The sequence below is a fragment of the Amia ocellicauda genome, chromosome 20 (assembly GCF_036373705.1).
Source record: "Amia ocellicauda isolate fAmiCal2 chromosome 20, fAmiCal2.hap1, whole genome shotgun sequence".
Lineage (NCBI taxonomy): Eukaryota > Metazoa > Chordata > Actinopteri > Amiiformes > Amiidae > Amia > Amia ocellicauda.
Window position 1 is genome coordinate 5,534,377 of NC_089869.1, and position 17,554 is coordinate 5,551,930.

The following is a 17,554-nucleotide window of genomic DNA, read 5'->3' on the forward strand; positions in this document are numbered from 1 at the left end:
GCATTGTAGGAGGCCAAAGACGTACAGTTATACAATTTCAAAGGCAGTGTTAAACAAATCAATTACTTCCAACACCCACTGTAAGACCTTGCTCTTACCAAAGACCAAAACTATTAAAGCAAGATTATAAGGTTTGTAATGGAAACTCCTTTAGAACACGGCAGACATCTTAGATCGGTACCCAAGCAGACAAAGCCATGATTCCATCAGGATAAGTATCTTAGTAAGGTATGACCCTGTATTTATTACTGCAGCATCACATTTTTCCAATTTGAATAACCAAATATTTAATTAGAACCATTCAAGCCTGAACTAAATCATAGCTGTAATCATAATTTACAATCACAGTTACTGAAAATGTAAATGTAATATATTTGATAACACAAATGTATATATTTCCATTTCAGTGTATTTTGAATATTGCACTATATACTGTCTCCTTAATATGTCATTTTATCATGGAGGTCTGACATATATTAAATTCAAAATCATTACATGTAGATCATAGAACAGTACTGTGCGAAGATGTGCTTTCGACACCATTTTAGTTTTATAATGGCATGCACCACTGTGAGATGTGAAAATGTTTACATTGGATGTGCCTCTTTCTTTCTTTTTTATATGAAAATAGCAGCAAGTGTTATCCTTACAAAGCTCTTGAACGATATGGTTCATTTCCATGGTACTTACAAAACAACATCCCTTTTCATTTTCTGTGTCAGATTAACTTTAAAGCTGTTTATGCCAGATCATTACAGGGAAACCTGTAGGTGTGAATGATAAATACCACTGCTGCCAATTGTGTCAGTTTACTGTAATCTGTAGTAACTTGGTTGGCTGTTAAAGACAAAAGCGACCTAGTGTACATTTGTCTGCGGGGAGATTTATTAACCTACTGCATGCAAAAAATAGATGTAAAGAAAAATAACACACACACACACACACACACAAAAACAACAGCTTATGATGTCCTATTTATTATAATGATGTATTTGCTCTTTTTTTGTTAAATCACAGTGCTTGCACTAAATTATTTTCAAACAATTATTCACTAGAAACCAACTTCAGACCCACAAAATCAATGGCTCATGAATATCAAACATTTAATTTGTCAAGACAGCTCGATAAATATTAAAAGGAGCAGATGCTTTATATGTCAGGTTTGTGATAATGCGGCAATGCTGATGGCTGACGTGACAATTGTTTGTTTTATTTTTATTTATTTATTTTTGGTTTGCTTTTTATTAATAAATTACAATTTTATTTGACCCACGATGCAAGGAAATATTTCATTACTATCTACACAGACGTGAACACCCATTCCAGTGTAATGAGCAATCACTACATTTACATTGATTTTAATTAGGCACTGCTGCAGGCGCACTGTATCATTTTTACTTTCATCCTCTGAAATACTGCCTGTGGAGATTGGAAAAGACCGTGAGTGATACATTGCCTGTGAAGAATGTCCTGAGACTCCCCCCACTATCAACTTGATTTTAACAGTAAAGAACTGAAGAGTGCAATAACCTGTTTGCCAAATTGTTAGCCTTGCCCTGTTTGGGAGTTGTCCCAGTGATTTTCATTGTCCACATCAAGGTAGACTTAGCAAGGTTGATTAGCTCCTGGCAATCATTTCAAGATTTTCCAAGGAACATATCCAGCACCAGATATTCTTTTAGACAGCACTGCCAAAAAGAGATTAGAGCTAAACTAAACATACTCTAGCTGAATTATATAACATATTAACCTTGGTTCTCATTCAGTTAATGATTGCAAAAGGATGACTGTGTTGGCCAACACTATTTAGTATATCAGCTAATAAAGGCTTATTGCTTGTTTGGGACTGTTAAGAGTGTGCAAATATACTGGCCTACTTTGCATACAAAACAATAGCAAGAATTTAGGAGATTTGCAATGAGTCAACCCTATAATTGGGGTCATTTTATACTGTACGTACCATTTGTCCACTGTAAACAGTTACAATATTTAAGGACCTTGGATTTTAGTATTAATTATGATGATGATGTATCCAGTGCTTGATGTGCCTTTTCCGTGTCCATTAAATGTAATGTGGATCAAATGGAAGTCAAACATTCAAAAAGCAGCCCAATCTTATTTTAAAAGCGCTAAGCTGAAAAGTCCTTTATATAGGTCTAATTTATCATTCTTGTGAGATGAATAAAACACACACTATTTAACTTAGTGATTTTAATTACAATTATGCAAATGCTAAAATGGTGAGCAATTAAATAGCCTAACTGATTGAATTATGGTAGATACTTAAGTACGCACAGTGCAGTTACATTAGCATATCCCTAAAAAGGGTCCAAAAGAGCTGATATCTAAGAAAAAATGGGCTTACAAAAGAATCCTTGTCAAACCACCATGTGCCAAACTATAGAAAGAGATATACAGATTCTGAAGACAGGTTTCTGCAATTCTTATCAAAGATATGCTGTCATTCACCGATAAAATGTTTCTACTCCGTTTTGAAGCCGGTGTGCTCCAGCCTTAAAGCAATGTGTTTTTGCAAATCAACTTGTGCAAAAATAGCACACTCCTCTGTCCAAGTTCAGTCTAAAAATTGTAAAAATGAAATAAAACAGATGGATGGGGTTCCAGACACCTTCGTATGCACACACAAATCTTCACACACATCTTTTGCTGACAGCATTCTAAAATGGATATTTCTGAAGTTATACTCCCCCTCATAAGGCAGTTCCTACACTGCCTTCTTGGGCAAACTGTTGCACATGTACAGAGAAGACATCATGCGAATAGATTTGAGGCTTCAGTATGGATTGCTAAAAAATTAAAAACACACAGAATCAAACATAAATTATCTATAGGGCAACAGAACTTCAGTATTATAATTTCAGTATTTACAGTACTTTTATCCTATGTGACTTTGAAGTAAATTACATTAGTACCACTCTTTATACAGATTGTTTTACCCATTTAATCAACATGTTATTATTATTTGGAGTTGAAGCAGGTTTGGAGGTACATTGCCCAAACATATATGTAGGCCTATTTCCATTTGGTTGTGCTACCTCAACCTTGCAGAAATACAGACAACTAAAAATAGATTGCTACCATGACTGGAATTATTGGTTCATCGTTATAGGGAGAAGGGATAGCCAAATACGGGCCTCCCAGTCCATACGAATGCAGGTCTTATGTCACAACCAACTTGGTAATGGTCTAATTTAATTAATTGCCTATTAATCTAGCAGTTAATGGGCTGGATGTGCCAACCTCCCTCACTGGAATGGATTTTAATATGGTTGGTTTAGAGAAAGTGATCAGATCTCTTTCTGATACACTCACCTCACCTCCCAGAGACTGTGCAGTAGTTACTGTCACTTCACATATTTGCATTGGGCCAAAGGCTTTATCACCCTCGGATAATGATCATCAGAAATCTTCATTGTTTTTCAGCTTGTCGTGTGGTTGAGTCCTGTAAACGGGGCTGTGTGTGTTTGCAGTAATTGCTGTTGTTCTTCTGAGAGGCTTTGCAGTCCAGTCCTTTATCCATTTGTTTGACTTTAATGTTTGAGAGTAGAAAAGAAAGCATTGATACATGCAGGAGAGTTGACAAACCTAAATGAATCATCTTAGTAAGTTTGAAATGTATTTTATTGTAAGGACTGATGTGTTACTCTTGAAGTAGCAGCCAGATATTCATTTTTTATGTGCAGTTTTAATTTACTGTGTTTGTTGCCAGGTTAATATTGGCAATGGAAGGTATTGGCCTTTTTTGTAATCGACATCAGCAATCTGAAGCTAATAAAATTTAAATTGCTGACAGCTTGAAGGCAGCATTGGGGTTTTTCTTTTTTTCTCTTTTGGTGCGTGTGTGTGTGGGGAGGGAGTCTTAAAATCGCCATTGATGCAAACTTCAATGTTGATAAACGACAACTGTTTTCAAAATTGATTCTGGCATTTTCAATTCAACTCCATAGATACTTTGCATATAGTTATGCTAATGGTGTATTTTTTTTCCACAGTAGGTTAATTGCTTATAGTAATGATAATGAAAGCACAGTGCTAAAACAGTTCCCATGTAAATTTGGGGTCAGTTGAAAAGGAAGGGTGGACCAATGATTGGTTGGAGAGAAATGCTGTGACTTTTCCAGAAGCCAAAAACCTGGTGCCATGTGGTGCCATGTTCAAGCAAAGTTAAAATGAAGCTGTTTGTTTGAATCTCATTGTCAGTATGTTTTCTGTGCGTGTCTTTGTATTCTCTCCATGTTGTTCTTTTGTGTATCATTTGCTGCAATCCTACTAATTCTCAGATGCTCTCACGCTTTCAGACACACGTTTGAATGTTGAGTGTGAGCTCCTGCTCTTCCGTGTGTATCTCAGAGCTGCAGTAATGCGAAGTGAACGTTTTGCCTCTTGTTTGCCACCGGAGTGAATAGGTTACCATGTTCCCTGTCTGACAGAGTATGTCCTGAAGCACTATCATGGAAAGTTTTGGTACGTGTTCTGTTGCCATGGTCACAATCCTTTTTTGTAGTGTATTTTTTTTGTCGTTGCCCTCCCTGCCAGTGGACCCTTGCTTTGCTCAAACCATCTGCTTTTCACCTTACAAGGATGGGCCTCGGGCTTGAGCACCAGCACTCCCACGGTAGGGGTCAGATGGGCTCCTGCGAGAAGTGAGGCAGCCTGGGAGTGCTCATGCTCCTGGGTCTGCTGGTGAAGTCTGTGAGCTGGAGGGAAGAAGCAGCAGGTTCAGGAAAACAACTGGTGCCTTTTGATGTGACAGCTGGACAGTCAAGAGATTACCTCCAGCTGAATTTAGCTACAAAATGCTATTAGTAACACCACCACTCTGAATATATAAATTGTTGGATTGGTAAAGAGAGACAATAAGGGCTGCCTCATAATCGTTAGCGATGACGAGATTTAACACCACCAAAAAAAGAATTTTGTTCTTCATAATTCTGATTAAAGCCAGAGATAAAATGGGGGAAAATTGGATTCCATTATGTGGCAAGAAAAAACATTTGAAGTCAAAATGTCGGTGATCAAATCAAATGGCAATACTGTCGGATAAGAATTCGTTTTTGTATTTTATGTTCCATTTAGAAGAAAGTACCCAGTATTCTGTAGTGTGGGATTCCTGTGTAGTGTGGGATTCAGTGATGCAAGATTGCATCTTTTGCTGGGTGGCTATTAGTCAGAGACCCCACTGTTTGCTCAGCAGGATTCTTATTTCTTCCGCTTAGCACTTTGGGATGATATAACATTAATGAAAAAGGATACATTTGTTATGAGGGGGAATTAAGTTTTTCATCAAGGTATAGTAGTGTTATTAGAACGCAACACCATGGTTTCTGTAATTTTCAGAAACGCTTTTGAAGTCGAACCTCTGTTGTAACTGTTAGAATTGCAAATTAATTGGGATTAATTGATTACTTTAATATGTTACAAATGGGGAAATGACTTTTTAGAATAGGCTACATTAAATAATTTTATAAAGGATGAACAGTTTTCAAGTTTTGTCTGTAATAGTTTAACAGCAGGTTTTTCAGACCCTGATTGGCATTAACTTTGGATACCCTACCCAAAATATCATAGGGTAGTCCAGGACTAGTTTTAATCTCTGTGAAGCCACCCATTAGAGTGTAATTGGTGGACTTATCAGTTTTAAAGCATCCACCGTCAAAGCTTTCTTAATTTCAAACTACACGAACTCTGCTTCCCAATTTCGTCCTTGGAATACACCATCTTTAAAATATCTTTCCAGAAACTATTTTAATTGAATACCCCTAGGCCCATCTTCTTTATTGTAAGTACATGTCAGCTCTCCAGAAGGATGTATGCTTTCACTTAATTCAGCTGATGTCTTATGTAAAAAAATACAAAGCTCTTTAAAGTTACATTATTAATGAAATACTTGAATTTGGAATTATTTTTTAAAGCCTTTATTATAGTACATTACTGAGAAATCGTTGAAATGTGTCTTCAAAAATTAACATACCTTGACACAAGATGTCACGCCAGAGGGAAAAATATATCTCTAAAGTTTGACTAAGTATTATTTCCCATTGTAAAAGTCACAGCAGTGTTTGGAGTCTGTATGCAGGAAGTTTAACTTATTGATTGATTGGCCTGAGAATGTGTGGAATGTGATCCTTGATTGGCTGGTGAATGAAGGACTTGACTGCCTCAGACATGAGAGAGTTCTTTGCTTTGTAGTTGAGAAAATGGCCACAAGAGTTTTGCTTGTTAGGCAGAATGTGAAGAGTCAGAGTTTAAACAGCATAACAGAGCAGCTACTGATGGTCCTGACCTGGCTATAATCATGACCAGATGCCTTTGTTTGTGTTCTTTTGTTGGAGAATTGGGACCTGTGTTTCTTTGGTTGTGGTTGGACCGTTTCTTCAGGGGCTGGTATTTTTTATTGTTCGTTTATTTGCTTTGTGTGGTTTATTCAATAAAGCCTTTCTTCCCTATTGTTCTGCCTCCTGGCATTATCCTTTTTTTGTTTTGTTTCACAGCTCTGTAGCTTTACTCTTCCACAGGTACCAGAGCACTTAGTTAGTCTAAAAACCTTAAAAAGGGAATTTAATGTTAAAGTTTGGGGAATTACTTTCTTATGGCTTATTAATCGACACTATTTGTTATAAATAGCTAGTTTGAATACACTAATGAAGGTTTTAATAATCTGTAAGTATGTCCTCAACACGCTTTAATGATGGCCAGACTTTATGTGCATTTAACATCCTCCATTGTATCCCTGCTGCTGTGCTGTTGGCATTGATTTTCTTTAATGTGGTGTCTTCCTTTCCAAAATCATCAAAAGTCACATCCCAGTGATCAGCACATGAGTGGTAAATCTTGTTAAAAGTGGTTTATTCCATTTAAAACAGTCAAGGCAGTAGAATTATAATAATTGCAAAACATTGGGCTAGATCAAATCAAAGCGTTGACCCACCTGTGAAGCACAAAATGACGTGGTTGATTTATAAATAGTATGAAGTGGCTTCTAACAATAATTTAAACTGATGGAGTACCCATTTTGTAATTTGCAGTTCAGTTTTGATTTGCCTAGCCCACGGTATGATTGCTTTGAGCTTGACTGGGATGTTTTTGCCATAGTAACACTAAAGTTTATGAAGGCAGGATACTGAAGTGGTTTACAAAGTAGTATTCTTTTTGTGTTTTTCAGGTGATCCTCATCTTGACAAAGCTCTATGACTTTAACCTGGGGAGCGTCACTGAAAGCTCTTTATGGAGGTAAGATGACAGACTTGAAATTAAAGTAGCTCTCTTCCCTCACTTCTAAACTGAAGCACTTGCATTTAACGGAAGGGCATAAAATAATACAAAAGCTTAATCTGTCTTACAAATGATCAAAAACCCATCAGGTTAAGGTTCTCTCCATGTTGGAATCCATTTCCATACATTGTATATCATAGGTAGATCAGTTAACCAGAAGAAATCCAGTCTTGCCTTTACCTCAGTTGAGATGTACAAAGCGGAAAATAAAATCAATTGTAAACAAGCATAAAAAGCTCATTCCACACCATGTGCACTCTCTCATAGAGTTATTGCTCAATTCCAACATTCACTATCTGATATATGAACGTAGTCCCCAAGTATCTTTTGGAAACTTAATGCAGTTTACAAGGGGACAGCACAAGGGACTGTATCTGTGTCTGAATCGATGTGCATCATGACCAAGACTTCATACAGCACAACACCTCCTACAGAGCATTTTGGAAAGCCAGTGTTTTCTTAAACTTTACGTGTGTAGTTATTTCTACAGTATTTTTCAGGAAACACAAAGCATCCTTTGAAAAGGCCCTGGGTCTAGCGAGTGCATTAAAAATGTAATGATTTTGGTTCAGATGGAACACGCTACCCCTCTGCATGGTGTGCGTGACCATAGTAAAGAAAATGGTGAACTCAGTTTGATCCAAAGAAGGCTTCACACTGTCTTACTTTGTACTTGATGTTATTAGATGTAGGGATTAATAAAGAAAACACAATGAATCCCACCGTGATGGACCTCGATTCATGAAAAGGGGTTACTTTAAATAACATTTCCATTGCCATGGAGTATATTTTTTGTAAAATGTTATGTAAGGAAGAACATTTAAGGCTTCCTACCTAAGTTAGTATAAAAATACAAAATACATTTTACATAAAGCACATATGATGAACATACATTCCACATACAGTATTCCACTATAAATCCCAATGGAGATTATAAATTTAGTCTTTTGTAAGACACCACTGTTTAAAATGTTACGCAAATATCAGAACATCCAATGATTCAGTGCCATGCAGTTAGTATGCAGTAAGGCTGTCATTTGCAAAGGTTCTCTTGAAATATTAATTGTAACGATAGTACATTTGATAGAATGTAGAGTTATTTTGAAAATTGCCAGTATATTTGATTCTCAGTAGTCTGTTAGTGTTTCTGTATTGCACATCTGCCTGTATATCTATCAATCTTTACATACTGGTTTATATTTTGGAGGAAAAATTTAATTAAAAAAATTGAATATTTAATTATGAAGATTTGATTTAGTATCTTGTTGGACTCCAGTCTGCTTAAATTCAGGTTGCCTTTTGTTGGTTGTTAGTTTTATACCATTCCTCAGTCAATTAGGTTTATAGTTCTGTCTTTGAATACAACTTTTCTTTCCTATCTCCTTTGGCAGTTTGGACCGCCAATCTGTAGCATTTAATGTAGTAAACTTAGCAGTAAATTGCTTACTTCTCTAATTGTCTTTTGTTTACATTTATACAGTAATTTGTCTGAAATATATAAACGTACATCAACATTTAATTTTGTGGCATTTACCAGGACTTGAAAAGGCATCCTTCTTACCATGAGGATATGCTGCAAAGGATCTTAGGAAAAATGAAGGATAAGAATACAGAAGTTCTAGTTCTATTTTATTTTTTTATTTTTTTCCTTCTAATTGGGAATTGGCAATTGTTTTTCTGTCGGTACCTTTGCCAGGTTGGAATTGACCACTGATAATCCACTTAGCTCCCCACCATGACTCTTGCACTCAGGCAGGGGTGATGCAGGCAGCTACCACACGTCCTTCAAAATGTGCCATTTGTTTTTTTTCTCTCTTTCCTGCACCGAGAGTCCAGTGCATCGGCAGTAGCGCTACAGCAGTGAAGGAAGGATTAATGCAGCTCTTACTAATAACACCGCAGGCTCACAGGTGTCAAGCAAGCCACGGGACTTACTGTTGCGCAACAATTCGAGGAATCACTTGCTGGCTCAAGTCAACCCGATCCTGACAGCACTTGACAAGTTGTTCCGCGGCCCCGTGGGGAATCCTGGTCACATAGTGCACACTGCAGGGCTCAGCTTTTCCTCCCATAGAGGCTTTTCCTGGTTGAGCTATGAGGCAATATTTCATATGTTTGGTTCAGCTCAGTTTCTTTGACTTCAGAAGAGTTTCTATCTGTAACTTTACTTTATGTTTTGAGTCCAAAGCTACAGTTCTTATTTAATTACAACCTGGGCATCATATTGACCCTGATTGTAAACATTTTTAAGATAAGAACTTTTTGAGAGCGTCTAAACTTGTAAGTGCTAGTCGTATGTGCTGAATACAAAGGTTAATAAACTGACTTCAGAGACGTACAAGTCCAGACTGGCAGCTTGCCCAGGACTTTCATTTTCTTTGAGTGCTAGGCAGGGTATCGGCAAGACTAAATGAATACAGGCACTGTGCAGACGCGCTCTCGGCAGGAGTCTGTCGCTGTGATGCTTGTTGTGATGTTATTATTACATAGTCACTCCATGGGGGGGGAACATTCCATTTGTACTGGGACCTGAGTAGGAGTGAGAAGAAACAATTTGTAGCAACACATTTTCATATCATTCAGGTAGTCTGTAAATGCCAGTTTGTGTTTTTCTGAATGCTACCTCCAACTTCAGTAACAGCAGAAACTTGTGTTATGTTGTAAATTAGTCAGGTGTTTTTTATGTTCAGTGTTTACATAGTAGCCCTCTGACTTGCAAAGTTGTGCCATTTCAACCCCCCTCTGTTGATGATGCCCCGTATCCACTTTCATTTCTGAAATCAAATGGCAGGCAGATGCTGACTTTTTAAAGGCACCGTGAGACTGGAGGCGTTTGAGTATATTTCCAATATCAATCTGTTCAGATTATTTTAGTGATGAAAACCATCTTATTGGTGACCTTCACGAAAATAAACACACAAAAACAACCCCTCAATATTCAGTGTCACATTTGTTTTCTGGATTCTGCTTGTGAGAAAACAACATCTGAATGAATATTCATGTTGAATTTTTATATTTTATCCTATGGAAACACTGTGGAGCAGAAGGGGGCTGGAACACATACAAGTCCTTAATTGCAGTGTACATTACATGTAATTTGTCTAATTTGTTTCTCATTAGCAGGTGTTCTTTTCAAAGAAACCTTTGTTTTTATTGTGGACTGGCATATTAAAATAACGCTGTCTAGAAATACACAGTTTGCTGAATTAATGTTTAAATTGGTAAACATTAAAGTAATAACAATTTAAAGACCTTTATTTTATCATTGTCTTAAAACAATCAGTTTTATGTTTGTTTTGTCTTGTGCAGATACCTTGGGGTGCTTTATTTATTTATTTTTTCACAAGGCTGATTTTGATGAGTAAATCAAGGTATTCCATTCCCAGCAGATGACAAAGCCCAGTTCTTAGTCTTAATGAACACTGTGTAGAAGGTGCACCTGAGACGAAGTGGAAGGGAGAATACTTTAAATCTTAGCCCTCACATCTAAGAGAGGCTAATGCGGACTCCGGGTTGCCCTTGGTCTGATAGATGTGGTAGGGGATAAGGGCTCTGTCTGCAGAGTTAGTGCATTAAACTCCCTCATCCTCTTTCCTATGTAATTAAGGTACTTCAAGACTCATTGCAGGAGAAACAGACTAACGATTTCTTAGTGTACACTAAAAGTTAGACGAGAAGTTCAATTGGAAGAGATCTCAAGCAGTTACAGCTTTTAATTTGTTTTCCTAGCTTCTCTAGTTGTACAGAAAAAGTATGCTCCAAGTTTGTTTGACATTTGATATTTTTGCCATATACAAAAGTAACCTTTACAGTGCTCAGGGCAGTGATTAATATTGGTCTGCACTGACCGGCTGATGAAAAATGCTAAAAGAGGGATGTAAAACTTCACTTGATCTCAGGAGAGCAATGACCTCTGTGCAGGATGATTGCATTAACGTAGTGTTTTTCAGTTTATGATATGGGCAGATTTCTTCTGCAGTGGAAAATGTTCTGATGCAAGGGTATGGTGAAATCGAACTTCTGTTACATGATGCAAATGGCCGTGTTTTTGTTTTTTATTTTAGATGATAATGATGCAGATTATTGTTAAGAATAATAATTGGCTTTACAAACCAGTGGGGTCGGTTGTTTTTATTCAAATTCTGATTCCAAATTAATGTACACAATTCTAATTCCAGACTCTATTGTTCTTCAATTCCAATTGCAGAACTGAATTGGAATAGATCCCAACTCACCCAAAAACTCACTTGATCTTTCCTGGTTAAATCTTTATTTAAATAACCATTTCCATGCATCTTTAGATTTATTTAATATCTATGCACAAACACTTAAGCTTTACACTTCACAGGATATTACTTGTAAAAATGTACATTAGAGTGACCGTTACCATTATGAAACATGCATGAGTTTATCTGTTCTTTACGATGACAATGGAAATATGACATTTAGAAAAGGTGGACTAAACACATTGGCATAAGGTTGATTGAATGAGAATCTGGTTCTGTATTATTAATGTTAAGTATAATAGTACTCCACACAGCACAGGAGCCAGGCCTTGCCAGACGCAGTAGGCGGACACATGAACACAGGTTCTGTTCAGCTCATTTAACTTAGAGATATATCCTTAGGCTTTATTATACAAAACGACAAGGCTTTGTAGTAATTTCTCACTGAGTCCAAGCTTTTAATGCCTGATATGTGTTTGAGGCAAATTATTTATTGCTTGTATAATCAGGAATCAAATTACGCCAATTTTGTACACTAGCTGGCAGTTGTACTCCCATTCCCAGTAAATCGTTTAGGCTTTTTTTTTTCTTTAGTGGAAGCAAGACCCTCCAATATGTCACGTTGTTACTGTTTCCTGCAAGCAGTAGTCCGTTTGTTGTATGACTAAAGAAATGTGTATGTAGATCATGACCGAATACAAGAAAAGTCCTTGTGCAAGAGATACACAGAACTAAAAAAAAAAGTAGTAAAAACTCTTCCATTAAATAATCTTATTCACTTGAATAACAGGCAAAACAGTTTGTACTTGCTTCCAATAGGGGTGAAATTTTATAGATGAGATTTTGTGTGTGAAAAAAAAAAACAATACTTAGCTGGATGAATTTATTGAATGACATCAATCTAACAAATTGGTATTGATTACTGTGTTCAAATGGTAAAGGCTGACTTGAATTTGAGAGGTGATTATACTTTCAAGGGTCCCTGAAAAAAGTTGCTGTTTCCACCTCTCATCTTTAGTGTATACTGTACGTGTAAATTGTGATCCTCTCATGAAAAAACACAAACCACTTTTCCCAGCCTCTCAAAACTGAGTTCATCCCAGGCTTTGATTGTAAACATCTTGTTTCTTCCTGAAGTTTTGAAGGGAAGCTCAAACACGAAAGTTTAAACAGAGTAAATCAAATCACTCGCTGTTCAAGGACAGATGATGGTCATATGGATAAATGGGTTGAACACTTGCGGCCTGAAGTAAAGCAGTGAATCCACAGACAAATCTCTTTATCAAAGCACCTCTGGGAGCATGTAGGTGCCTTGCTTGTGGAGTGATATTAGGATTGATATGTTTTAGTGTGTCTTTCCACCTTCCAAAGAAAGACCAGCAGAAAAAAGCACACAACATAAAACACACACACAAATTAAAATGGATATAATATTTTCCAAAAGTAAATAAAGTTCTAATGAGACGCTTTTCTCGTCCTACTCAATGCATTTATTTACTGACTGCACTGGATATTTTTTCGATACGTACAAAACTGTTTAATAAGAAAGCCGTCTGACAAGTATGACAAGGTATGGCGGAATGTTTTAATTATCTGGGAATGACGATATTATAGAGAGTGGAACATTTACTGCCCATGTAAGCTTCCCTCTCACCCACCCCAATTCTTGACAGTTTTGGGTAGCTGAATATCTTTCATTTTTTGTTTTATGTTTTATTAAAAAACAAGTTGACAAAATAAGCACAGTGCACATGAAGTGACAATAAATGTCCATTTGATTCTTGTCTTAATAGTTATCACTGAAATTCGCCACCTCAGCTAACACTCGTGCATGTGTTCCTTCTCTCTTCAAAAGTACCTCTCCACATAGAGAGTTACTCAAGAAGCAAATCCTTACCACTGACTTCAAGGGGTCTCATTCAGCCACTCCTTCCGTGTGGCAAAATACGGATCTCCAAAATGTAAGCTTCAACAGTGTAATTTCATTTGAGGAAAATGTTATCAGCCCCGCAGTTCAATAATTGGTCCTGTTAAGTCAATCAGGGCACAACTCTTAGAAATCAGACAGGCATTATGGGATCAGAATATGGATCAGGGCTGGAGAATTATAAACTAGTATACAGTATGAGTCTGATGTAATCTCATAATCTCTGTTTGTGGTTGTTAAATCTAACATGTTTTTCCTGAAGGTAGATAAAAAGTAGCCAGATGATTTTATAAAATAACAAACAGTGTATATTCTAGTTTTCAGCTCAAAGAAATAATGTATGACTTGTCCAGAACTTTAATTAGAATCGTGCTATTCCATTCTCCGCAAATGTTTGCAGATTGGAAGTCTGCTTTGTATGAAGAGCTTGTGATGCTAATATGTATCCTCAAGGGCCATTCATGATCTATCCAATGCGGCCTATTAGAGTGCCAGGCAGTCTTCTCATTAAATAGCTTCTGCACTAAAATAAAAATACAATAAAAAGGTCTGCCCTCAATTCAAATTATATACGTTGTAGGGAAATGCCAAGCCGGTGTTACTTATTGAAACCCAGTTTTAATAATGTCCATGAATGCATACAAACATGTGTGCATGTATGTGTAAAAATGTATTTGTATTCTTGACTGACAGCTGTTTTAGAGTTGTGGCAGTGAATGCCAGAAACACATTGCAGCATGTCACCCAAAGTTCATCACTATGAAAAAAACCAATACTTATAATAATTAATTCCTAAGAAGTCACCCGTGCATGTTAACATTATGCATATTTTCATTTTCATTTCATATCATTGTCTTATACACAAAACACTTTTAGACTTTTACTGAAGGCACATAAAGTAAATTGCGTAACACTTTACAAAAAGCTACCTAGTTAGTGTATTTACATAGTAAATACTCAGTAATTACATTTGTAGTTTCTCATAAGTCGACTTCCCCGCGACCCTCACCAGGATAAGCGGTTTCGAAGATGGATGGATGGATGGATGTTACTCATGAGTATGCATTGTTACAATGTACTTAATGTGTACAAATGATTAACAGTGTAAGGAAACACAATTGCGACTACATTTAAGTTGTTTCTTACTTATAAAACTGGTCTGTAATTTTTTAAACATACATTTTAACAATCTGCTTCATCAAATCAAAATAAAGAATTTACTTTAAACAATAACACTAATTCTAGAGACCTAGTACAATGATACAATTATTTTACACTTTCCTAGTTAAAAAGAGATCGCTGCTTTAAATGTTTAAGTATAATAATTTAGGATTCTTAGTAATGTACAGTGAGGGAAAAAAGTATTTGATCCCCTGCTGATTTTGTACGTTTGCCCACTGACAAAGAAATGATCAGTCTATAATTTTAATGGTAGATGTATTTTAACAGTGAGAGACAGAATAACAACAAACAAATCCAGAAAAACGCATTTCAAAAAAGTTATACATTGATTTGCATGTTAATGAGGGAAATAAGTATTTGATCCCCTATCAATCAGCAAGATTTCTGGCTCCCAGGTGTCTTTTATACAGGTAACGAGCTCGTTACCTGTATAAAAGACACCTGTCCACAGAAGCAATCAATCAATCAGATTCCAAACTCTCCACCATGGCCAAGACCAAAGAGCTGTCCAAGGATGTCAGGGACAAGATTGTAGACCTACACAAGGCTGGAATGGGCTACAAGACCATCGCCAAGCAGCTTGGTGAGAAGGTGACAACAGTTGGTGCGATTATTCGCAAATGGAAGAAACACAAAATAACGGTCAGTCTCCCTCGGTCTGGGGCTCCATGCAAGATCTCACCTCGTGGAGTTTCAATGATCATGAGAACGGTGAGGAATCAGCCCAGAACTACACGGGAGGATCTTGTTAATGATCTCAAGGCAGCTGGGACCATAGTCACCAAGAAAACAATTGGTAACACACTACGCCGTGAAGGACTGAAATCCTGCAGCGCCCGCAAGGTCCCCCTGCTCAAGAAAGCACATGTACAGGCCCGTCTGAAGTTTGCCAAAGAACATCTGAATGATTCAGAGGAGAACTGGGTGAAAGTGTTGTGGTCAGATGAGAGAAAAATCGAGCTCTTTGGCATCATCTCAACTCGCCGTGTTTGGAGGAGGAGGAATGACCCCAAGAACACCATCCCCACCGTCAAACATGGAGGTGGAAACATTATGCTTTGGGGGTGTTTTTCTGCTAAGGGGACAGGACAGCTGCACCACATCAAAGGGACGATGGACGGGGCCATGTACCGTCAAATCTTGGGTGAGAACCTCCTTCCCTCAGCCAGGGCATTGAAAATGGGTCGTGGATGGGTATTCAAGCATGACAATGACCCAAAACACACAGCCAAGGCAACAAAGGAGTGGCTCAAGAAGAAGCACATTAAGGTCCTGGAGTGGCCTAGCCAGTCTCCAGACCTTAATCCCATAGAAAATCTGTGGAGGGAGCTGGAGGTTCGAGTTGCCAAACGTCAGCCTGGAAACCTTAATGACTTGGAGAGGATCTGCAAAGAGGAGTGGGACAAAATCCCTCCTGAGATGTGTGCAAACCTGGTGGCCAACTACAAGAAACGTCTGACCTCTGTGATTGCCAACAAGGGGTTTGCCACCAAGTACTAAGCCGAAGGGGTCAAATACTTATTTCCCTCATTAACATGCAAATCAATATATAGCTTTTTTGAAATGCATTTTTCTGGATTTGTTTGTTGTTATTCTGTCTCTCACTGTTAAAATACACCTACCATTAAAATTATAGACTGATTATTTCTTTGTCAGTGGGCAAACGTACAAAATCAGCAGGGGATCAAATAATTTTTTCCCTCACTGTATTCCTCTTTTATGAATAAGCCACTTATTGCTTTCTGTTGTAATTAGTAATATGTTCCTAAAGCATCTTTTAAAGTAGATATCAATTACTTATTGTTAAGCATGGTGAATTCTGAGAATTTAGTGAAAATGATTAATGCAACTAGAGATATTGGATTCATACCTGGGTTTGGTTTTGTCTTTGTGTGCTTTTGAATGACTTAATTCAATTTCTGAGATGGCAAACGAGAGAATTAATGAGGAATGCAATGCATACTATGAATGTTTCTCTGTAGTCTTTTTCTTTAGACTTCAAGGGGCATAATACATTTATCTGAAAATGCCCTTTTTATATACTTTCTCATTAACACATCACAGTGTTTTCCACATCTTTATCATTTTTAAATTACAGAATTTAGAAGGCAAAAAACTGTTAGTGGGAAAATGTCTTGCCTTTGTGTACAAATCTAAGTCTCCAAGGGGTTGTGAAAGAAACGGAACACAAATGTATTGTCATGGTATGTTTAAAGCTTCTAAAGTGAACTACATTGTAAAGCACATCTGCTGACCTGATGTGAAACTTCTTGATGACCCGTTTGTACTAGCTTTGAAGAAATGCATTAAACTGACAGGAATAACAATCAGTCAATTTTCACTGGCTGTGAAAAGGTATTGGCAACCAACTGTGTTTGACTTTCTGAAGATAGTTTGTTTTTGTGGTAAAGTAGATCTTACTAGGCCTACAGTATGCTTAATTATTTCCCAAAAGAATCCGATCTAACATATACAACAAATAAATTGAACTTGGTAACGGTGCCAGAAAGAAGTATCACTGACACAAGGGCAGAAGTTGAAACAATGGTTGATTTGCCTAAATTCGACACCCCGGGCGGCAACTAGATGGATATTTGAAAGATTATAGCGGCTGGTTAACGTGATTTTAAAGGACAGGTCATCATGCCCACAAAAGAAAGATGGCAACAGTTAGTCAGGAAGCATCAGCACTGAAATGAACAGTTCCACTGCTGAGTGCAATGCTGAGCGTGGACCAGGCTTTGAAAGTAATGCCTTCTGAGGCAAGGTGGAGGGGGAGATCCCATGAGGCAGTCAGAGTAGCATGAAGGAGCTGCCCCCCCGCTATTCCTCTCTGGCTTGGAACTCGACATAGTGGTTCATTACAGAGGTGAGGAGTGACATCCTTTCAGCTTGCATCATTTGCTGTGCACGCTTAAGGCCAGTG

General features: G+C 37.4%; 1 protein-coding gene across 1 annotated transcript in view; it reads left to right on the top strand.

Annotated features, from left to right (window-relative positions):
• sorcs3a (sortilin related VPS10 domain containing receptor 3a) overlaps nt 1–17,554 on the top strand; it is a 213,506-nt gene that overhangs the window by 68,118 nt on the left and 127,834 nt on the right. The window contains exon 2 of the mRNA XM_066693212.1: nt 7,184–7,251. Coding sequence (XP_066549309.1) covers nt 7,184–7,251 — 68 coding nt within the window. The remainder of the gene's footprint in view (nt 1–7,183; nt 7,252–17,554) is intronic.